We start from the raw sequence: 25553 nt of genomic DNA, 5'->3' as shown, positions 1-25553 counted from the left end.
TATTTGTGTTAAAAAATGTGCCTTAAAATTGTAACGGTTGTTCTATAGCAAAACCATTAGTGCCTAAAGGAAAATAGTAGCAAAAATGTTCACATTTTTATTATGCTTAAATTATGGTCATAAGAGATTTAAAATCTTAACTAAAGTTTTAAATTATGAATATACATAGGCTGTAAAAACAAAGATATTTCAGAACTGTTGACCGGATTATTACTAAACCATTTATCTCTTTTTATTTATCATTCACAAATACACAATTTTATAGAAATATTGACTGTTTTATTATTATTATTATTTCAAATGTGTTAAAAGAGTCTTGGTGTAATAGTACTTAAAGAATACCTTTATTTCTAATAATATGTTAAAACTTCATTTTCAGCATTTATTTTAATTTTATTTAAGTAAGTATCGCTTTATTTATACATTCCTATGAGAATGATCTTATGATCTAACTTGAAAGATGTAAATTGTTATACAAGAAAATGAAGACATAAAAGACATAAAAGTCAAGTGAAACAAATTTCAGACAGCCATTATAACTATAAATCTAGTGACTGAAGATAAGTAGCACCTGTGTTAATGCAGTACCTGACGCAATTCTGTTAATAAATGGTACATTGTTAGTTACAAATTTGATACAAAACTTTCTCTCTGACTTTACACAAACAAGATTACAAAGAGAGTTTGTGTTACACAAACTCAGAGGCGGCCCCCGTCGAAGTCGGATCCCTGTCGGATCTGCATATTCGCAAATAATATTCAAGAGGTGATTTAATTTTGATGTAAAATGTTTTACACGTTTCGGATGTTCCTTCAGAGTTGAAGATAATTACTTCCTAGTCCAAACCTCCCGCAGGACGACGGGGGATGGGAGCGGGCAGGGTTTGAACCCTGGGCCATCCATAAATCTGAACGACAGTCCAGCGCGCAAACCGCACGACCAGGCAGCCATCCGATGGTCAAAAGTAATAATTCTTCAAAGATTCTTTTGCCGTAAATTTAAATTTAATAAAAAAATAGTAGATTAGTTTTAGTATATTAAAACATTACAATATTGATCAAAACGTTTGGAAATGAAAATCTACACTTTTTTTTTACACTTTAAGTTTAGAAATTGAAATTCTACATCTTAATCTAGTCTATTTTAGTCTAAACTAGATCTAGAAATTCTAGATCTAGATTCTAAAATAATTTTAATTAGAATATAAATCCAGATCTAGATATACTGTAATAAAAATCTAGATCTAGTTTAAAAAATCTAGATTAGATCTAAATCAAGATATCATTCCTTTTTTAAACGCGAGTCACATAACGAGGCTTAATAAACATTACTATACCGAGTTCTTTTTTCATTTCATTTGAAGAATTAATTCCATATAACGTCAGAGGGAAAAAAAAACACTACGTCACACGGCCTAGCTAGACTAAAAATCGCCTTCATCTATAAGAGCCATTTATCGAGTGTTCATAGACTTTGGTGCACCGAGTGTGTTCTTTAAGCATTTCATTTAAAGAATTCATTCCATATGACGTCAAAGGAAAAAAAACACTACGTCACACGGCCTAGCTAGAATAAAAATCGCCTTCATCATTACGAGCCTTTTATCGAGTGTTCATAGACTTTGGTGCACCGAGTGCGTTCTTTAAGCATTTCATTTAAAGAATTCATTCCATATGACGTCAAAGGAAAAAAAACACTACGTCACACGGCCTAGCTAGAATAAAAATCGCCTTCATCATTACGAGTCTTTTATCGAGTGTTCATAGACTTTGGTGCACCGAGTGCGTTCTTTAAGCATTTCATTTAAAGAATTCATTCCATATGACGTCAAAGGAAAAAAAACACTACGTCACACGGCCTAGCTAGAATAAAAATCGCCTTCATCATTACGAGCCTTTTATCGAGTGTTCATAGACATTGGTGCACCGAGTGCGTTCTTTTAGCATTTCATTTAAAGAATTCATTCCATATGACGTCAAAGGAAAAAAAACACTACGTCACACGGCTTAGTTAACTAAAATATGTTTTCATTAATACAAGCAATTTTTTCGAGGGTTAATAGACATTGGTGCACCGAGTGCGTTCTTTTAACATTACATTTAAAGAGTCCATTCATATGACGTCATAGAAAAAAAATTCCATTACCTCACAATAGGCTAGTATCGGTACCATTAAAAAAATGTCTTTATTTACACGAGATATTTAACGAGGGTTCATAGACATTGGTGCACTGAGTTCTAATAGATATTATTTAAAAAGGATCAAAGCCACATTGTTTTTGCGTTTTGTCTGTCAGTCGGTCTGTCCGTTATCTTGATATAAAAAAAACAACTAAAAGTTATTAAAAATGGATTAACCTTTATTTTACGTTTCAAAACATCCCAATAATTTTTAGGTATGAACACAATTGAAAAGTTTATATAATAGATTGTTCCGGATGTTTGTATAAATAGTAAAAGAAAAAGAGAATTTCAGATAAATGTAATACCGTTAATTAAATTTTTTGGATGGTCTCGTATAAAAATTAGATGTACTACAGCCACGTGGAGAGATTTTCATACCTTACTTTGGTGTTTGGATTCTGTTTTCCTTAAAAATCGGAACATAATATTAACGATAATTAGATTTTTTAATGTTTTAGGTAGAAAGTTAAATGTACTGTAAGAGAGTAGTGAGTTAAAATATTTTTCATAAAAATCCGTAAAAACATTATTTCGTAAATGAGAAGATTATTTGTTTATTAATTAGAAGAGGGAGTTCAAACAATTATTTAGCGTTAGTAGATATTTAAATAAATTCGGAAATTTCTGGCGACGATTTGTAAGAAACAAAATCCGGAACTTTCTTTATCGATTACAAAATTTCTATGTTATGTTTTACAAGAAAATTAAATGTCTAAAAAGTAATTTTCAGTAATCAATTCTAGTAAATTACTTTTTTTAAAAGCCTTATTCGATTTCAAACAATCATTAGGCATAATTCATGTTTTATAAAACAATATCCGGAACATTTTTACAATTAATGAAATATAAGTCAGTATAGAGATTATGATTTAGCATTAATATGCTATTTACATAAAAAACGGAACAACATATTATTGATAATGTGTTTTTGCAACGTTTAAGCATGGAAATTGAATGTAATATAAGTTAGAAGAGCAAACAAACATTTGTTGGCGTTGATTAGTTTTGCACAAAAAAATCCGGAACAATCAATTTTAGATACTTAAAACTATTGAGATGTTATGGGAGGAACATTAAAGGGTAAATCAGATTTTCAATAGCTTTTAGAGTTCTAGTTTTTTAAATCTAATCGTGACGGACAGACCGACCAACAGACAAAACGCACAAAAATAAGCTTCTTTTATTCGGATGGGGGCACTAAACAAAAAAATAAATAAAATCTGATTTTTAAAAAAAGTTTAAGGAATTGGTTTAGCACCTGATCATGTTGCGACGTTACGCTACTGCACGAAAATCGCTGCATAAAAAGTCCATTTAAAAAAATGTGCGTGATATTTACATACAAAGTGCATTATTAGCCTTTATAAACAAACAGAAATGTTTTCTTTTAATTTTAGCAGCTAGTTGACCAGAAAAAACGTCTTTAACTATTATTTGTATTTGTTGTAAACATTTCCTGTACATTTTAAAAATATATTTGACTTAGTGATACTGAAAATACACAAAAATTGTCCATCTTTGTTAGCATATTGTAACATTGCCTCCCTTACATTTACGTAATTGTTTTAGAATTGGTGTATTTTTATGAAAAAATCGCTTGCATAATTAATTTTATAAATTAAACGGTTTGCTTTTAGAAAACCAAAAGTAGCCGTTGCACCTAAACTTTTCAAGCCGGATTTAATGATGAAATAATATTTTTCATATCTCTTCTAGTTTTCGAGATCTGAGTGTGACAGACGGACAGACGGACAGACGGACAGACGGACATTTTGCACAAACCTAATAGCGGCTTTTTCCCCTTACGGGGGCCGCTAAAAATGTTTAGAATTAGCATTGGAATAGGGAGTGAGAGAATGATTCTAAAAGTAAATTTTTTTTTATTTGAAAATAAAAGTAAAATAAAGATGTAAAATTGATCATCAGACCATCTAGTTCTATAATTTTTATATACTTGGACTACTCTCTTTGGCACTTAGCATATACTATTGGATATCACTGAATATTTGTGCTAAATAAAAATGAATTTAAAAAAAAAACTTCCTTACTTAGTGCAGACCATTATATTAAAAGAATCCAACTTGTCATCTAATAGAACTGTGTTCACATCAAAAACAGGCTTGGACAATTCTTTCAGGACATTAAAACTGTATTCAATCTAGAAAATTATTTCATATTTTAACAAGATTTAATGTAAAATAAACTCAGCAATATACTCATGTTTTTATTATAATATTGTTACGAATCTCACTAGCCAGGCTCTCTGCAAACTGCACCATACACCACCAACTTAAAGAACTTGACAACTCAGGGCTTTAAAGTAACGTAACACTTTAATAGTTGAATAAATAACAGCCAATACTGTACAATTGGCAACACCTACACTGTACAAATATCTCTCCGATAACACCTTTCCGCCGTATCAACTCTTGCACTGGCCTCTCCGTTTCGTTCCGGGCTTGCACTGGGTTCAACAGTTCAGGACTGACTTCACACACTAGGTTCGATGTGTCGGACTCGATCGCAGACCAAGATAAAGACGCCAGTCGTCTGAACTGTACTTGACAGTACTCCGCACTGAACCGTCGTAATGCTCCGTACAGAACCACACAGTTGAACTGTGCTGTAGTCGACCGTGTTCTGAACTCCTGTCGTGAACCCGCTTTCTGAACCGTCTTGACTGCGACACCTCCGCTCTTTATATAGGGTCCCTACTGGCCTTCTAGAACGGGACAGAACGCCGCTCGACGTTTCTGGGTGGTCAGATGACTACAACTCTCGTGACAATCCTGAGCTCTGTTCACGATGTCGATCCTTCCCGAACCGTCATGTAGACACTCGTCTCGGCTGACCGTCATAACTCGTCACGGTTGACCGCTCGTCTAGCTAGCCCGGGGCGACTACACTCACACCACTATCTCCATCTGTGCCACCACCAGGTTTATAACAATATTTACATTTAGGTCTACCTAGTCTAATTAAAAAAACTAAAATGTGAACATTGCATTCATGCTACAATATTGAAAGCTAGTTTTTTTATAATATATAAATAAATAATAATTACGTAGAATCTTACTTACATCTAAAAGTGCAAGGCCTGAACCAGAAGCAGTGATACTAAAATCTTGACTATTGCTTTGAATCTAGAGAAAGTTTAAAAAAACAACAAAAAGTGTCAAATTTTGGAAACAAAAATAAATGACTGAAATACAAGATAAATTTTGTAGAATTAATTAATGGTTTGTAGCTTTTCCCATTAAGATAAACACCGCTCACACATAAAATTTGAGAGAAAAATTGTTGGCTGTTGCTAATTCAATAATTCTTTAAAAATCATTAAAATTTGAAATTTATATCAGAAAATGTTTTTGTCTACTATATCACAATACCTCTTGAATTTGTAGTGATAAAGCATTTTCACTGTTCACATTCATTGTCAGATGTGTGTTCATGTCTGACACATAAATGGTAATGTTAGTATCAGGCCTGAATGACTTGCTGCCATAAGAAGAAAGTGCTTGTAGTCCTACAACTGTGTCCTGCGGATTGTATGGTAGAAGCTAATGAATCAGTTAAGCCTATATTGTCTTTAACTACTGGCTATATCAAAGTCACTGATCACTGAAGTAGTACAGTCAAGAAAGTATTTTTGCTTTGTTTTCAACTTGTTGCAGATGTATTATAATAATAATAAGACTACAATAAATTTGTTTCCCTTAAATAAATTTAAATCCAGCAGATACAGATAATGACATTTAGTGCTTTTTAAAATTATAATAATAATTTGATAATAGGCCTATAATACTGTTAGCAACTGTAATTTAGGCTCAAAGGTGCTCTATAACAGACATTGAAAAATAAAACAAGAGTTTAAAAAAGCAAATAAATCAAAATGAGCTTTTAATTGGCAATTCTTGATGATTTTCTCAATAGAACATTTCATTTGTCAGATCAATGGGAAGCACATTCCAAATTTTTGGTTTGTGTACTGAAAAAGCCTGAACATGGTAACAACAAGAAGGGATGAGTCAGTAGGGTGCAGGGCTTTCTAGGGAATATTAGATTGATCAGTTCACTAAAGTACATTGGCATTTCATAATTATAGATAAACTGATGACAAAGTGTGGACACCTTGCACACAAAGGAAGTTTTCCATTTAGGGAACAAAATGTGAACAAAATAAACAGCCTATTCCAAAGAAAGAGCAAAAGTGAAAAGTAAGTGTTCCATGGGAGAAAAAACAGGCAAACATAACATGGCTATCTAAATAGTTCAAAATGTGCATTCTCCAACTAAATTTACCTGAGTAGACACAAAACCTCCCTGTGCATTTTTCTGTAATGTTAACCACCTGACAGATGGAAGAGCCTCATCAAGACGCCCCAGAGAACTATAGGTCAATATAGCATATGATGTAATCAAAATGTCAATGGGTCTGGCCTGAAGACGAGGAGGGCGCCAGTTGATAAATCTGTTTAATTCTTCATTGTTCACTGTACTGTTGGCACTCCAGTACTCAAGACCTCCTGATGAATTGATTATTACATAAGGTCTTATAAAATTCCACATTAAAAAAAAGATAGTACTTATACGATCAAAATTGCACTTGCTCAATTTATATACCAGTGCTTTACCCAAATTTTATAACAAGCATGTCGAAATAACTCAACAATTTAATTAATAAATTTACTAACCTACTTTACTGGTACTATAGCTTCTAGATAAAGTTTTTATTTTTATTATAAGAGGGAATCATTCATAAATAAGCCTACTACAAACTTAAACCTTTAAAAAATAGATCTAGTGAAATAAATATAAGCATTCAATTACCTTCTTGTTTAACAAATGTCAATAACTTTTCAAATGTTGATTGAGCAAGTTGACTTTTTGCTTCAGCAAAAGCATAACTGGCCACAGCAAGAGAAAACTGGTCATCAATTGAATCAGCAAGCATCAGCCTTTCTAAATTTCTTGTAGCATTTAGAGTCGCATTACCCAATAGATAATATCTACACTTGTTATTGTTTTTGCAATCCTATAAATATAAAACAGAACTTCTTTGAAAAGGTTTACAATTTTTAAAAATCTCTTAAAGGTCAAAATATATAATAATAATAATAATAATAATCGACATCGCCGTACCACTGTCTCATAATTTAAGAAAAACTGAGATAGAAAAACTAAGAAAATATGGGAACCTAGGCTTGGAGATTAAGTGTCTATGGAAGTTGTCCAAAATAACAATTTACCCCATTGTTATATCAACCGAGGGGATAATAACAACTGACCTCACAGACACCTTCAAGACCCTTAACATTCCTAGGAACATTCCCGTTGCCTGTCAGAGGGCGGTACTGCTGCAGACCTGCCACATCACCAGAAAATTCCTCAGTGGAAACTGTTAAAGGGACTATGATGAATTTTGTTTCTCTTTAGCGAAACTCGACCCTGGCAGCACCAGAGAATGACTACTCGTTCATTTCTAACATAATAACAATAATAATAATAATAATCTTTATTGTCTATATGGAAATTTGTCTTACAATTTATGCATTACACCAAACAAAACATTGTAACTAGAAAGAAACAAAATGTACATTCACACCAGACTTACTCATAATTTACACATGAAAAGTTTATATCAAATTGTTTCTATTTAATGATTTGATTGCCAGGGAAACAAAAGAATGTTTGTGTCTGTTTGTCTTTGCTATCGGTGTCTTGTATCTCTTTTGTGATGGTAAAATCACAAAATCCTGACATAAAGGGTGCTAATTTTTCATTTTTGTAATGGTATTACAATTTTTAATGGTGCTTTGGAGTGATCAAGCTAAATACTTATAATCCAATAAAAATTAAACAAATCATTTTTTAAAAATCTTAATGTGTTTTTCAAAAGGCAGAATGTTTTGTCACTGAGTATCTCTAAAAGCTTTTGTTTTCTTTATTTGTGGTAAAAATAAGTAATTCATAAATGAATATTTATTGTCCTATACGATTTATCAATTTAGTTTTATCTATGGATTTAAAATGCATTACTTCAGGTTAAGCCTATCGTTTCGATTTCTTTTTTAGTTGTAAATGTTAACAGAATAAAAAAAACTCTATTCTGTTTATGTCAAATAATACCTGAACATCAGCAAGCTCCTTGGCTTTGAGCAGTGCAACTAATACAAATGCAGTTAAGGCTGGACCAGCAGTTGTTCCCTAGAGCAAATAGAATTTTTGAAAATGGAAGAAATAGCATTCCGTTTATTTATTCATATTTTACATTGTAAGTTAATTGATAGCTTGCATTTATTATAAAGTATATAAAATCAATTAATATTCTAGTACATAGTTATCATAGACTACACATGATATTAAATATCAATAAATTTATTTTCCAAATGTTTTCTGCTTCGCTACTTTTACCATTCGATGGGTTATTTTAATTAATCATATTAGAGTATCAATAACATGTCTATAAACAATTTGCTGGAGCGCTCCTCATACTACTATTAGAACCATGAAAGAACGATCTGATGAATGTGTGATGACAATTAAAGCTCTTTAGCACCACTCTGAAAATACAGACACTAGATGCGCAGCTCAAATACCATTGCCAGCTTTTAGTGCATAATGTAAACCTTTCATTACTATACTTTTTGGGCAGATGTACTTGGAAACTCAACAATACACAAGAGTAAATTCAAATTAAAGGATTAAATATTGACGTATAGGTGGTTAAGCTAGAGCACTTCATTGTTTTCTCTAAGGAAAGTGTGAAACATTATCTAAAAATGCTTTTGAGATAACTCTAGTCCAATCAAACTTGCGTGTTATTGCAACAGAAGAATACATTTAAACACTATGAAAATGTCAGAAGAGTCAATCTAAAGATGATACATTTACTATTCAAGGAGAGAACAAGAGTTTCATGCTGGTGTGCAATGGTGTCCCTTTTAGGCTGAGACTAGGACTAGATATTTGAACAGAAATACCAAAACTAGAATACATCTACAGACAGCAAAGTTAATTTTGAAGAAGGTAAAACTGCGAAAAACTTATATTGCACAATTCCAATGGAATGTCGATGAGACTTAAGGAACCTAACCCTTTGTTTCTTGCCAAATGTATTTTGTTAACGTGGAGTCATATGAAGAGGCTTTTCAAAACTAGAGTTAATTAAGATGTATTAATGGAGAACTTTTGAAACATACATTTCAAATCAGGCAGTCCATTGAAAACAAAATCACAAAAAATATTGACTTTAAAGTTATTTATCAGTTTTCACGTTTAAAATCCTGAAAAGTTCTTTCATGCTTTTAAATATTAAATTGAATTATTATTATTATTATTATTATTTTGTACATATTAGTAAATTAGTCGTCTATATAAAGCTAACGCTATAATGTTAAACTATTTCCATTTGGAGCTCTTTAAAGTCTATAAAGGAAAGCATGTTCATTTAATGTTTAACATTTTCTAATTGAAAATCTTACATTTTTATCTTTTAGTAACTAATGTTAAAATGTTAGAAAAAAAAACAAAATTCGACACTCTTTTTAACGTCCAGAACAACTATCAACGAATGTTGGTAATTAGCTCAATGTATTATGGCACAACACAAAGAACTAAACAATAACTTTTTATTTGGGAAGATTTGAGGGGAAAGCTTGGGGGGAAACCCTGAACTTACTGCATCGGCTGACACCCACCCATATTAACACCACTGCACACACATAGTTAAAAACCCAACCTTAAGTCAATCGTTATAATATAACAATATTAATATCTTTTGCAATATCATAATAATAAGATCAAAGTTGGGGAGGGGGTAAACATTTTATTTCCAAGGGTTCAATCTCAAACTAGAAATAATAACTATTACAGTACCAACAACTATGAAATAACCTGAGCATAAAAACAGTTTAAATTAAATTCATAATAAAAATATTTTTTTCCTAACAAAAAATATGTAAAATGTTTTTAGATACATAATAATAATAAGGATTGTCTTCGAGTCAATTAAAGAGAAAAACTATTTATAAGTAGAAACTAAATCCATTCTGATGTATTTTACAATTGTGTGCTTACCTGAGTATTTCTGTCTAAAACTTTACCAAATTCATTGAAGGATCCATCAATATTTTGTCTGTCTATTAACAGCATTGATGCTTTAAGAATGATTTCTTTATCCACAAAAATAAACTCTTGAGCTTCAGCAAATGATGTTACCACTAAAGCTGTTAGCCTGTGAATGAAGCATCACTGTGTTTTGAGTTGACTGCTTGAAAGTCAAAGTCAGATTTGAAAAACTAAAAAATCTATTGAAAAAATTATTTCACTATCATCTTATCTTATCTTATATACTACAGATGTTACTTCAAAAAAGAAGATGATTACGTCCAACACGTCATGCTAAGTCACTGGTTTTCCTGGCTAGCTCAGGCAACCCATTCTATGCTCTTATAGCACTAGGGAAAAAGAAGCATTTGTACAAATTTGTCCTACCATATGGAACGAGGAATGTGCCTTTAACCTTGTGTCTTTCTGAGTATTTTATTAGATTTTTTTGTACTTTAAGAATATGGTTCAGTTTTTTTATGTTTAATTGCTACTTTACTTTTGAGTCTTCTATCCTGAAGGCTTTCTAAATTTAGTGATTTTACTAAATATGTTACTCTAGTCAAATGTGAATATTCGTTTGTAATGAATCTCACTGCTCTATTTTGTCTGTTCTAGTTTCTTAATGTTTTCTTGAGTTGAGAGGTCCCAAACAGAAGATGCATATTCTATTATTGGCCTAACAAATGTTAGATAACATTTTAATTATATGTTCTTATTTGATTTATAGAAATTTTAAAAAATAAACCCTACTGCTTTGTTTGATTTTTTTTTATAGTTACATCAATATAGGGATTCCATGACAGTTTTTCATTTATTATAACACCTAAGTATTGTTATAAATCTGCCATGCGCACCGCCATCCAGGCTAGTACAGAAGGTGCGCACTTCTAGAAACTAGACTGAAAAGGATGTCAACATTAACAAGAAGAACGATTTCCGCCCAAGTCGAGAGCCGATATGAAGAGACTGGGCTAAAGGCAGATGTTGTTATAATGTATTTGTGATATCCTGTAATTAAACATCGTTGCCTCGTTGAGTTGCCTCCCTTAGGTTATTACAATATTTTGCGTTTTTAGTCTGTGTACTGGTTTACCATGAATAAGATAAGATCACTACGGAATTCCAACAAAATTCACCAATATCATGAAACAGTTATACGATGACTCATCATGTCAAGTAATACACAATAGTAAGCTGACCAACACTTTTCAAGTAAAAACAGGAGTACGACAGGGATGTATGCTTTCGCCCTTGATATTTTTGCTGGTGATTGATAGGGTCATGAGACAGACAGTCTTAGATTATCAAAGCGGCATACAATGGACACTAACACAACATTTAGAGGACCTGGATTTCGCCTATGACATCTGCCTCCTTTCCCATACACAACAAAATGCTCAGACCAAACTCACCAGACTCTCAGAAATAGCGAAAAAGACTGGACTTCTAATCAACAAAAATAAAACAGAAGTTATGAGGATCAACTACAGACAACAGAACTCAATCATGCTACAGGGAGAGAACATCCTTGATTCGGATCACTTCACTTATCTGGGAAGTAGAGTTAGTAAAGAAGGCGCGCTGTTGATGATATACTAATTCGGATCAATAAAGCTAGGTCTGCCTTTTCAACTCTTCAAACAATCTGTCGCTCTAAGGCACTATCTCTACATAACAAAATACGAATCTATAATACAAACGTTAAGTCTGTACTTCTTTACTGTTAAGAAACTTGGAGAGTCACTAAAACAAATATGGAAAAGCTCCAGACTTGGTTAACTGAAGCCTACGCCGGATATTAGTAATTAGGTGGCCAGAAAGGATAACTACTATCGATTTTTGGGAGAGAACTAATGAAGCTAAGTATGTTTTTAGGATGTTAGTTTTAGTTTCATTATCAATATGTGTTAATAAGTTATCTTCTCCCTTTTATGGTGCTATGCCTGTTGTTTCCATTTTCTTAGACTTAATGTATGACCATGTTTTTGTTGTTATCCTTATATATTACATTGTTTATGTATTCACTCTGCAACTGTCTGCTTGCTTTTTGGGTTAGGGGTTTAATTTTAGTATACTCTTTCTGCCTTAGTTTCTTTAAATTTTCTAAATAGGTTTTCCTTCTGTTTACAAAGTTTCTTTAATCTATTATTGGACCAGCATTTATTTATTTTGTTTAGTATGTATTCAGTTAGTATATGATTTTTTATACTGTTTGTTTTTAAGATAGTTTTTAATGAAATTCCAGAGGTCATTGAATGGTTGGTTAAATAAAAAATGCTAAAAAAAGTGCAACGACTTTTTGTATAAGAACTTTATAAGATAAACATACAATATGATAGTGCATTGGAGTTTTATTATCTTAGGTTGTAATTATAACTGAAACCAGCTATTTCCACACAAATTCAGGTTCTCTAATCAAAAAGGGATGTTTCTATCCATATTATTAGTTTATTTATTCAAGAGCAGAACAGTAACACATCCACACACATACATGCATGCACGCACACACACATGCGCACACAGCCGCATGCACACACACACACATATAAAAATTTCAGCTTGATCCGAGATTGGGTGAGGGAGAAATAACGTACAAACAGACAGAGTGAGTTGATATATAAGCCTGAGGAGTATCAGTCAAGAAAAACAGTCTAGTATTTTGTAGAAGCAAAGTGTAGAGATTGTTCATTGTACATGTATATTGTAGATATTTTAGGTAGGTAATACATTTTAGTGTTGTTTGTAATGTACTCTTATTATGAAATACATTTTCTATATGTCAATCTATATTCCTATGTGCTGTTTCTGGAAAACTGGTGGGTAGTGGTGCCAATAATGTGCCAAGCATCGGGCTCCAGATATGCTCACTACGCCTTTGCCAAAGATTAACCTACAGAGATGTCTTCAAGTAAGATCTGAGGACTAAAGGCATCAGTGAAAATATGTGGGAGGAAATCGTGCAAGATTGGACAACATGAAGACAGACCTCACTAAGAGAAAATGGAATAAAGCAGCCTTAGACCAGAGGACGAGAAAGAAAACTTTTTCCACCAAATAGCCCTAAAATTGGTGCATGCACAAACTGTGGCGAATTTCGCACTCAAGAATTGGCTGTTTAATCATGTCAGATTCTTTACGGACTAAAGAAGAAACCAACACCAAATAGTAGACGGCATCTGATAAAACTCGAGTGGAAGTCTCTTGTAGAATTAAAATTAGCATAACGGAAATGTGTTTCGATCAAGAAAAATAATAAGTAATTATATGTATGTGAAAATGTTTGTTAGTTAAAAATATTTTTTCCAGAAAATCTTTTGGCGCCCCTCTGCGTGTGGCGCCTCTTAGGTCTTCTTCTCTCCACAAGCTTAGCATAGAATATGTCCTTAAGAATTTTTTGTTTGGCATGCCCTAGCCAATGTAGTTTTCTCTGTGTGAACTGCATATTGTCCAGTTTTAAAACTTCCTGGTTGGAGACATGATCCCTCCAGCAGATGTGCACATTATTCATCACTTGTTCATACCAGCACACACATATAATCTATACATATTTGATTTACAACTGTCTGGGATGACTACTAGGTAATGAGACTCTAAAAGATTATAAAACTGAGGAATGTGATTCCAATTTTATTCACATACAAATGCTGTTCAAGATCAAAATGGTTTCTAGTTTGTTTACTTTTACTAGTTACAACTTAGAAAACTATTAAAACTTAAGTTAACTTGTATCTGTATATATTTTACATTTGTAGCAATCACCAAGCATGTTTTACAACAAAAAAAATGTTTTTAAAAATCTTACCAAGTACTGGAACTTATATCATAGTTTCCGAATGCACTAAAACCATTATCATATCTCTTGTAGGTTAGTTGTCGTTGATATCCTAAAATAAATAATAACAACCTAATAACAAATACATTTACAAAATATTTACTTATTTGCATTCAAATTTAATAAAAACATATAATCCTATACTGTTAAGCGAGCAATAATTGTAAGTATGTATATGTATCCTATCACTAGCGGATCCAGAACTTTGGAGTGGGGGGGCAATTTTTTTCCAAACCCTAACCGTAACGCCCAGTAAACCCTAACCCTATGCATAAACGTGCGTACAGCACAGATATATATATATATATATGAGAATTAAAAAAGCAGCATTTCTCAACCTTCGGCGAAAAACAAAATAACTGGGGCAGCGCTATAAGGTTCCCTAGTGGGTTTCGGGACGAAGCACCGACGCCAAAAGCGTTTCCTTGCATTCTTCACTGCAGAAACGCATTCTCCTGACAACTACAGCCTGAAAACATTGCAAATAAAACCGATTTGTTCCCTGAAAAGATAAGATACCTCACATATTTAGATTCTGGCTTTGAGGATCGCCGCCGAAAAAAAAAATTATTGGATAAATAATATTCAATAAAGTTATAGTCCCAAATTTATTTAACTAGAAAAAATATCAGATTGAGTAAAGGTTGGTAAAAGACGACTATGAAATAATTATCTTGGTTTAGAACTCATCTCAATCATGACTCTTATACTGAAAAATTTCGTTTGAATTCTAACTTTTCCAATTCAAAGTCTTTCTTAAAATAATTATGATAAATTCATGTGAAATTACATAAACTCTGGAAATGGGAAGGGCGGTAGAGTGAAACAATTAATCCTCGCTCCTTTAATAATTTCTCATAAAGATTGCATTTGGCATTCAAGAATAGGGATGGGACGACTCGATATAAAAATTTAATTTATAGTACCGGTATATATAAATTATATTAGTGACAGATTTTTTTAATTTTATAATTTCTTAACTATAATACAAAAAGAAAAAGTATTAGTTTGTCCGATGGGGGAAATGCGATTGCATGTATCCCCCCTCCCACCTGGTACAACCCGTTTTCATTTAAATTTACTAATGATAAAATTTGAGATTAAAGTGTGGTACAACTTAATATACAATGGGTTCACATATCAATACGTAGTTTATATTATATAGATATTCTCCTTAAAATAGGACCGCTCCCGAACTCAGAGGGCTAGAGTGGGGAGGGCAGTACATGCAATTGCCCGCCCCATCTCACCGAATGGGCCAAAATACCAGAACGGGAGCGACATAATATAAAATGTATATATTAATTTAACTAATTTTGTTCACAAACTATGACACACACAAAAACTCTTGGTCTGCTTGGAATTTATATAACTTTTTGTTGTTAAATAATTCCACAGTCTTTATAGGAGCTCCAGCAAGAGACAAAATAAAAAAAATTATTTACCATCATTTAACAGATCAATGATCTTCTTATTCAGTTCTTCGGATAGTTGATTTGTAGCCTTTAAATATCTGCCTATGTGGATGTTAGGTGTAAACTTGACCAGGCTTTGTTCCCCACACCCAGTTGGTAATGTTAAAAGAGATGTGAGACTTTGTACAGTTGATCCAATTAGGTCACCTAAAAAACAGAGGAAAAGTTTGGTGATTAAATCATGATGGACAAAAATCAGGCTCTTGACAAAATGTTATTTTATTTTGTTATTGATAATAAGAAATACACTTTGTGCTGTCTATGAGATAATAAGAAATACACTTTGTGTTGTCTATGAGATAATAAGAAATACAATTTGTGTTGTCTATGAGGTAATAAGAAATACACTTTGTGCTGTCTATGAGATAATAAGAAATACACTTTGTTCTGTCTATGAGATAATAAGAAATATACTTTGTGCTGTCTATGAGATAATTAGAAATACACTTTGTACTGTCTAAGAGATAATAAGAAATACACTTTGTGTTGTCTATGAGATAATAAGAAATACACTTTGTGTTGTCTATGAGATAATAAGAAATACGCTTTGTGCTGTCTATGAGATAATAAGAAATACACTTTGTGTTGTCTATGAGATAATAAGAAATACGCTTTGTGCTGTCTATGAGATAATAAGAAATACACTTAGTGTTGTCTATGAGATAATAAGAAATACGCTTTGTGCTGTCTATGAGATAATAAGAAATACACTTAGTGTTGTCTATGAGATAATAAGAAATACGCTTTGAGCTGTCTATGAGATAATAAGAAATACACTTTGTGTTGTCTAAGAGATAATAAGAAATACACTTTGTGTTGTCTATGAAATAATAAGAAATAAACTTTGAGCTGTCTATGAGATAATAAGAAATACACTTTGTGCTGTCTAAAAGATAATAACAAATACGCTTTGTGCTGTCTATAAGATAATAAGAAATACACTTGTATTGTCTATGAGATAATAAGAAATACACTTTGTGCTGTCTATGAGATAATAAGAAATACACTTTGTGTTGTCTATGAGATAATAAGAAATACGCTTTGTGCTGTCTATGAGATAATAAGAAATACAATTTGTGTTGTCTATGAGGTAATAAGAAATACACTTTGTGCTGTCTATGAGATAATAAGAAATACACTTTGTGCTGTCTATGAGATAATAAGAAATATACTTTGTGCTGTCTATGAGATAATTAGAAATACACTTTGTACTGTGTAAGAGATAATAAGAAATACACTTTGTGTTGTCTATGAGATAATAAGAAATACACTTTGTGCTGTCTATGAGATAATAAGAAATACACTTTGTGCTGTCTAAGAGATAATAATAAAAAATAAACTTTGTGTTGTCTATGAGGTAATAAGAAATACACTTTGTGTTGTCTATAAGGTAATAAGAAATACACTTTGTGCTGTCTATGAGATAATAAGAAATATACTTTGTGCTGTCTATGAGATAATTAGTAATACACTTTGTACTGTCTAAGAGATAATAAGAAATACACTTTGTACTGTCTATGAGATAATAAGAAATACACTTTGTGCTGTCTATGAGATAATAAGAAATACACTTTATGCTGTCTATGAGATAATAAGTAAACAACTTTGTGTTGTCTATGAGATAATAAGAAATACGCTTTGTGCTGTCTATGAGATAATAAGAAAAACACTTTGTGCTGTATATGAGATAATAAGAAATACACTTTGTGCTGTCTATGAGATAATAAGAAATACGCTTTGTGCTGTCTATGAGATAATTAGAAATACACTTTGTACTGTCTAAGAGATCATAAGAAATACACTTTGTGTTGTCTATGAGATAATAAGAAATACACTTTGAGCTGTCTATGAGATAATAAGAAATACACTTTGTGCTGTCTATGAGATAATAAGAAATACGCTTTGTGCTGTCTATGAGATAATAAGAAATACACTTTGTGTTGTCTATGAGATAATAAGAAATACACTTTGTGCTGTCTATGAGATAATAAGAAATACACTTTGTGCTGTCTAAGAGATACTAATAAAAAATAAACTTTGTGTTGTCTATGAGGTAATAAGAAATACACTTTGTGTTGTCTATAAGGTAATAAGAAATACACTTTGTGCTGTCTATGAGATAATAAGAAATACACTTTGTGCTGTCTATGAGATAATAAGAAATACACTTTGTGCTGTCTATGAGATAAAAAGAAATATACTTTGTGCTGTCTAAGTGATAATTAGAAATACACTTTGTACTGTCTAAGAGATAATAAGAAATACACTTTGTGTTCTTTATGAGATAATAAGAAATACACTTTGTGCTGTCTATGAGATAATAAGAAATACGCTTTGTGCTGTCTATGAGATAATAAGAAATACACTTTGTGTTGTCTATGAGATAATAAGAAATACAATTTGTGTTGTCTATGAGATAATAAGAAATACGCTTTGTGCTGTCTATGAGATAAAAAGAAATACACTTTGTGCTGTCTATGAAATAATAAGAAATACACTTTGTGCTGTCTATGAGATAATAAGAAATACGCTTTGTGCTGTCTATGAGATAATAAGAAATACACTTAGTGTTGTCTATGAGATAATAAGAAATACGCTTTGAGCTGTCTATGAGATAATAAGAAATACACTTTGTGTTGTCTAAGAGATAATAAGAAATACACTTTGTGTTGTCTATGAAATAATAAGAAATACACTTTGTACTGTCTAAGAGATAATAAGAAATACACTTTGTGTTGTCTATGAGATAATAAGAAATACACTTTGTGTTGTCTATGAGATAATAAGAAATACGCTTTGTGCTGTCTATGAGATAATAAGAAATACACTTTGTGCTGTCTATGAGATAATTAGAAATACACTTTGTACTGTGTAAGAGATAATAAGAAATACACTTTGTGTTGTCTATGAGATAATAAGAAATACACTTTGTGCTGTCTATGAGATAATAAGAAATACACTTTGTGCTGTCTAAGAGATACTAATAAAAAATAAACTTTGTGTTGTCTATGAGGTAATAAGAAATACACTTTGTGTTGTCTATAAGGTAATAAGAAATACACTTTGTGCTGTCTATGAGATAATAAGAAATATACTTTGTGCTGTCTATGAGATAATTAGAAATACACTTTGTACTGTCTAAGAGATCATAAGAAATACACTTTGTGTTGTCTATGAGATAATAAGAAATACACTTTGAGCTGTCTATGAGATAATAAGAAATACACTTTGTGCTGTCTATGAGATAATAAGAAATACGCTTTGTGCTGTCTATGAGATAATAAGAAATACACTTGTGTTGTCTATGAGATAATAAGAAATACACTTTGTGCTGTCTATGAGATAATAAGAAATACAATTTGTGTTGTCTATGACGTAATAAGAAATACACTTTGTGCTGTCTATGAGATAATAAGAAATACACTTTGTGCTGTCTATGAGATAATAATAAATATACTTTGTGCTGTCTAAGAGATATTTAGAAATACACTTTGTACTGTCTAAGAGATAATAAGAAATACACTTTGTGTTGTCTATGAGATAATAAGAAATACACTTTGTGCTGTCTATGAGATAATAAGAAATACGCTTTGTGCTGTCTATGAGATAATAAGAAATTACTTTTTGTGTTGTCTATGAGATAATAATAAATACACTTTGTGCTGTCTATGAGATAATAAGAAATACAATTTGTGTTGTCTATGAGGTAATAAGAAATACACTTTATGCTGTCTATGAGATAATAAGAAATACACTTTGTGCTGTCTATGAGATAATAAGAAATACAATTTGTGCTGTCTATGAGATAATAAGAAATATACTTTGTGCTGTCTATGAGATAATTAGAAATACACTTTGTACTGTGTAAGAGATAATAAGAAATACACTTTGTGTTGTCTATGAGATAATAAGAAATACACTTTGTGCTGTCTATGAGATAATAAGAAATACACTTTGTGCTGTCTAAGAGATAATAATAAAAAATAAACTTTGTGTTGTCTATGAGGTAATAAGAAATACACTTTGTGTTGTCTATAAGGTAATAAGAAATACACTTTGTGCTGTCTATGAGATAATAAGAAATACACTTTGTGTTGTCTATGAGATAATAATAAATACACTTTGTGCTGTCTATGAGATAATAAGAAATACACTTTGTGCTGTCTATGAGATAATAAGAAATACAATTTGTGTTGTCTATGACGTAATAAGAAATACACTTTGTGCTGTCTATGAGATAATAAGAAATACACTTTGTGCTGTCTATGAGATAATAAGAAATATACTTTGTGCTGTCTATGTGATAATTAGAAATACACTTTGTACTGTCTAAGAGATAATAAGAAATACACTTTGTGTTGTCTATGAGATAATAAGAAATACACTTTGTGCTGTCTATGAGATAATAAGAAATACACTTTGTGTTGTCTATGAGATAATAAGAAATACAATTTGTGTTGTCTATGAGGTAATAAGAAATACACTTTATGCTGTCTATGAGATAATAAGAAATACACTTTGTGCTGTCTATGAGATAATTAGAAATACACTTTGTACTGTGTAAGAGATAATAAGAAATACACTTTGTGTTGTCTATGAGATAATAAGAAATACACTTTGTGCTGTCTATGAGATAATAAGAAATACACTTTGTGCTGTCTAAGAGATACTAATAAAAAATAAACTTTGTGTTGTCTATGAGGTAATAAGAAATACACTTTGTGTTGTCTATAAGGTAATAAGAAATACACTTTGTGCTGTCTATGAGATAATAAGAAATATACTTTGTGCTGTCTATGAGATAATTAGAAATACACTTTGTACTGTCTAAGAGATAATAAGAAATACACTTTGTACTGTCTATGAGATAATAAGAAATACACTTTGTGCTGTCTATGAGATAATAAGAAATACACTTTATGCTGTCTATGAGATAATAAGAAATACAATTTGTGTTGTCTATGAGGTAATAAGAAATACACTTTATGCTGTCTATGAGATAATAAGAAATACACTTTGTGCTGTCTATGAGATAATTAGAAATACACTTTGTACTGTGTAAGAGATAATAAGAAATACACTTTGTGTTGTCTATGAGATAATAAGAAATACACTTTGTGCTGTCTATGAGATAATAAGAAATACACTTTGTGCTGTCTAAGAGATACTAATAAAAAATAAACTTTGTGTTGTCTATGAGGTAATAAGAAATACACTTTGTGTTGTCTATAAGGTAATAAGAAATACACTTTGTGCTGTCTATGAGATAATAAGAAATATACTTTGTGCTGTCTATGAGATAATTAGAAATACACTTTGTACTGTCTAAGAGATAATAAGAAATACACTTTGTACTGTCTATGAGATAATAAGAAATACACTTTGTGCTGTCTATGAGATAATAAGAAATACACTTTATGCTGTCTATGAGATAATAAGTAAACAACTTTAGGAATGCAGAGCCTCAAATTTTTTCCTTGGAGTGAATGAACTGAATCATGGAATGCAAAACTTATTGTACTGTTATAACTTTAGTAAGTGAGATATGCATCATATCTATTCCTACAGAATTTGAAAATGAAGAAAAAATAATATTCTGTACATTACATGTAATTAATTTTTTTTTGTTGCTGTTGTAATTTCCTTACCTGTCACTTTAACTCTAATTCTTTGAGATTCTGGAACCAAAGAGTCAGGAAGTGTGAAGGCAATATTTTTTTCAAAAGTAGACTGGTTGTTGGACAAGTTTATTAAAATAGGATTGTTGTAAACAACAGGAGCTCCTTCATGCTGTCATGAAACAACAAATAGAGGTCAAGTTAAGTCCTACAGTCATACTCATGGTATTGAACATTTTTCTGATTTTACAATTTATAGTGACTTTTTTGTACTTTTGAAAATATAAATAAATAAATTTAAAAATAAATAAAAATAATACAGAAATAAATAAATTCTTCAATGGAACAGCCTGCATTATGATACCTTCCCCACAATCAAACACAATTTAGTTTCTTATAATAGTCTGATATGGACACCCTGTTTTGTTTTATCCCTAAGAGGAATGGGAATGTATTAGAATTTTATGCACAAGCATACAATTTGGGCAAGTGAATTCTAGTAACACTTGGTCTTGTTTCATCCAGTTCTTTTTCTTCTTCTTCTTCTACCCAGCTTTATTGCTGCTGAGCTGTGAGTTCTTTTGCAGACTGTGCCAAGGAAAAATAGTGTGCTGTTTTCTTCAGTTGTTCAGCACTGCTGTACAGGGTGTTGGTTATGTTGGGCTGTAGTGGAAGTAGGGTCTGCCTAAGGTGGATTAGGAAGGGGCATTCAAAGGGGATATGGTTTACAAAAGGGGAGTTGTGTGGAATTTATTTTGTTTAGAATGATGATCCCAGTTTAACTAAAAACTATTTGAAAGTATCAATATCTAAGTCTAAAGGACACAGGAGTGATTTCTATAAATTCATTGACATATATATAAACCATTAATTTGCCATTACAACATTTAATTAACTTTAGTGTTGACTAGATCTACTTACTTTGATGAGAATCTGTCTTACAATAGCATCAGCTGCCATATTACTTCTAGCTGAAACTTCAATGTCCAAAGAGCCCACAGTCAGTGCTGATAATGAGAAATACACTATTCCTTGTTCATTGGCTCTTACCTAATGGTCAGATAGGAGAGATAGTCTGTATTGATTTGTCTATCACGTAATTTTGTTTAAATGTCATTATTACAACTGACAAAAGAAAACAATACAGTGTCATATATTAATAAATACAATTGTCTACTAGAGAGAATGCAAAGCATGCAGTAAATTGTTGAATATTTATAGAAGATGATTTGAAAATTTGGATTAAGAAATCCATTAAATTTATTCGTTGATGGGTGGAAACATTTCCTTTAATATTGAAAAAAGGAGCAAGGGGCAGCAGTGGCGTCACTAGGGTGGGTGTCACCCGGTGCGGTCAGCTCAGAGTGTCACCTCCCCTCTTAAAAAAAAAACATTTTTTTCTTCGTTTGTTTGTTGCGCTGCACTACATATAGTTTCTAATGACCTACGTTATTGGATAGTTGCACAACAATAAAATGAGTGTCTGTCTATTACATTTTAAAATTCAGTTGTTTATTACAATTTATCTACAGTTCACTGGGTTTGTGTAGTCATGTGAAACTCTGCACGCATCCTTAATCTTTGGAATCGAAGACATTGCCATTAATATATAGTTCAATTTGGCAACAATGTAAACATAAGTAAATTACACTGCTTTTTTCTGGATTTAACTTGAAAACTTATCTATGACTTCATCAAAGTTAATGACTTTAACGATCTCATTTTGATTAAATTCCCCTTTGTCTCAAAAAGTTCTTAATTTTAATTTAAAAAATTGACATAACGCTACAGATAAGCAGATGGTAAGAAACGGTTGAAGGCTTTGTTAAATGATTTAGATATATTTTTAAGATGTTAGTGACATATGAATCAGGCACCTTCAACTTTAATTTTCTTCAAGAATAACTTTTGTTGCCTTTAGATCCCTTTTCAGTCAAGGCATTTCTTCAACCTTTTGTAGACATTTTAAGATATTAAGTTGATCTTATTAGCTTTTCTTTTTTTTTTTTTTTGTCTCACTTAAAATCGTATAACTTCTTGCTAAAACATTTATAAACTTTTTAACATAACAGATGTACTTTTAGCAATGGGTTTTATCTACATAATATTTCCATCATCTCATGGAAGTTCTTTATTCAATAAAGACTCGTTGTTAAAATGGTCACAAAATGTCAAATATTCTGCTTTTATAGAAACAGTCCGTGCAAAATAGTCTTCCATTGTTTGTTTGTTTTTTTTACATCAATCATAGCAACGACTTCCTTGTCAATTGTATTTGTAGCCGGATGCCCTTGTTTTCCGATTTTCCAATCCAGATGAATTCTTCATAAGTCTTTTAATATTCCAATATCGAACTTAATTTTAACATTTTATATTAAGTTACAAATTTCTATTTTATTTCAATACTATTAGTGGAAAATAGTCGACACAAAAATACAGTTTTTCTACTATTTAGTGCCTAAATCGTCCCTACTAGGAAGCATCAGAACCATTCTTGGCACTAGCCAAAAAGAAAAATCCCCTAAAATATTCAAGTGTATCATTCGACTGACACATTGTAACATTTCCTTCATCTAGAGCTTCTTCTACGGAAAAATTAAATAACATCATTTCATCATTATCTTCAGAAATCTCAATGGCTACGTATTTACTTTCCAATGCTACAAAATTTACATTAATTACATTAGAGACTTCAATCATATTTTATGCCTAAAGAATGTCGTCGTTTGTTAAACATTAACTATTGGTTGGCAACCTGAAAATAAGGTGCTAGCTACAAATTCAATAGAACATTTTTCTGGAATCAAAGCAGGATTCTTATACATATATGCACCTGGTATACATCTGAAAGTAAGGTTTTACGCTTTCCTGGATATATTAAACATATTTTAGTATTTTAATACCTTTGGATACAATTTCATAAAAAAATTAAAATATGTTTGGTCGAAGTATATGGATTTATTTTTTAATTGCGAATAACATGTTCCAATATTAAGTCACTGTCGTTTATTTTTTTAATTGTCAGTAATTCACAAAGAGCATTTTTTTTTACTTGGGTGTCACCCCCTAATTGGTGTCACCCGGTGTGGACCGCACCCCCGCACCCCCTAGTGACGTAACTGAGGGGCAGTCAGCCATGAAAATCAACAACATAGCAGAGCTTAAGTCACCGATTAACGAGTATGCCTACATCAACACGAGACATAAACATTTTCTCTTTTGAAGAAACGTCTGTAACCTCTAGGATAAGGTGCTACTTTTATATGACATTCGAGAATTAGCCATATACTCAAGTTAAACAATATTTTATGTTATATTTTTATTTGGCTCTGTTAAAAACAATTCTACCACACTAAGGTTAGAGAAATAGACAACCAAATAACAAAAAAAAATATAAAAGATTTAACCTTTAAACGAAGATAGTTAAAATGATTTAACAAATGAGAAAGTTAAAGTTAAAAAGGGACAAAAGGCACAGGTATGGGAAGTGATATAAGTTGTGAGGATGATTTTCATCACTGACTACTAACAAAGAGAATATCAGGGATACCTCGTTGTTTTTATTTATTAGCAACTAATCGACCCGCGGCGTTGCATACACCGCTTTGTAATGCCCATGATCCAAAGGACCGCTAAATAGCAGCGATATGGAGAGACGTTGACCCGGATTGTAAACTCGAGGAGGGTCATACACGACATTTTCGGAATTGAATGTTGATTGTAGCGGGAAGTATTTCAGACATCGCCACAACTTCAGCCTCGCCACCATAAAAGCCGGAAGTATTCACGTAGGTAGCGTAGTGTCGAGCGGAGTGTATGACTATGAGTAAGAACAACGGACAGGGCGTCACCTTGGTTATCCCAATGTTTGGGCTTACAGCCATCTTGCGAAGTTCGAGAGCAGCAGCTTCGTCGATGACACTATCCAGAACTATGCGACTGATAGAAATAAACAGATACCTGATGCAGGAATGTCGACCTGCTGACTCCACGAAATATATGTCAAGCGGTGGCCATGGTTAAAAAACGAATGACTATACGAAGGGGCAAAATCAAAACAAAGCTACAGAAAATAACATGCAACTATTTTAATGACACCAGATATTGACGTGTGTAAAAAATCCACACATGTAGTCAAATGTATAGAATGTATCAAGAGAAAGATGACTTGTTCTCCCCCCCACACCTTTTTTTTTTTTGAGCCGTGCTCACTGTTGCCGTAAAAGGTTACGAAAGAATTATCTTTTCCTGATGCCTGCACTATGTCCCGCATGGTTGGACCACGAAGCTATAGATTAGCGATGCTCCTGATCTTGTCTCTGAGAAACTGAA

At 31.9% G+C, this 25553-nt stretch overlaps 1 protein-coding gene across 5 annotated transcripts in view; it reads right to left on the bottom strand.

The window, feature by feature from the left end:
• Nucleotides 1–25553, bottom strand: part of LOC106073511 (CD109 antigen-like) — a 110996-nt gene that overhangs the window by 3059 nt on the left and 82384 nt on the right. For all 5 annotated transcript variants that reach the window (XM_056039592.1, XM_056039593.1, XM_056039591.1 and 2 more), the window contains 11 exons: nucleotides 22143–22271; nucleotides 21252–21393; nucleotides 15574–15750; nucleotides 14099–14180; nucleotides 10264–10420; nucleotides 8314–8391; nucleotides 7015–7219; nucleotides 6487–6710; nucleotides 5574–5723; nucleotides 5265–5327; nucleotides 4233–4342 (listed from right to left, as the gene is read on the bottom strand). In XM_056039592.1, coding sequence (XP_055895567.1) covers nucleotides 4233–4342; nucleotides 5265–5327; nucleotides 5574–5723; nucleotides 6487–6710; nucleotides 7015–7219; nucleotides 8314–8391; nucleotides 10264–10420; nucleotides 14099–14180; nucleotides 15574–15750; nucleotides 21252–21393; nucleotides 22143–22271 — 1517 coding nt within the window. The remainder of the gene's footprint in view (nucleotides 1–4232; nucleotides 4343–5264; nucleotides 5328–5573; nucleotides 5724–6486; nucleotides 6711–7014; nucleotides 7220–8313; nucleotides 8392–10263; nucleotides 10421–14098; nucleotides 14181–15573; nucleotides 15751–21251; nucleotides 21394–22142; nucleotides 22272–25553) is intronic.

This window comes from Biomphalaria glabrata, chromosome 8 (assembly GCF_947242115.1).
Source record: "Biomphalaria glabrata chromosome 8, xgBioGlab47.1, whole genome shotgun sequence".
Taxonomy (NCBI): domain Eukaryota; kingdom Metazoa; phylum Mollusca; class Gastropoda; family Planorbidae; genus Biomphalaria; species Biomphalaria glabrata.
The sequence above is the reverse complement of the archived record's forward strand: the minus strand, read 5'-3'. Positions and strand labels throughout refer to the sequence as shown.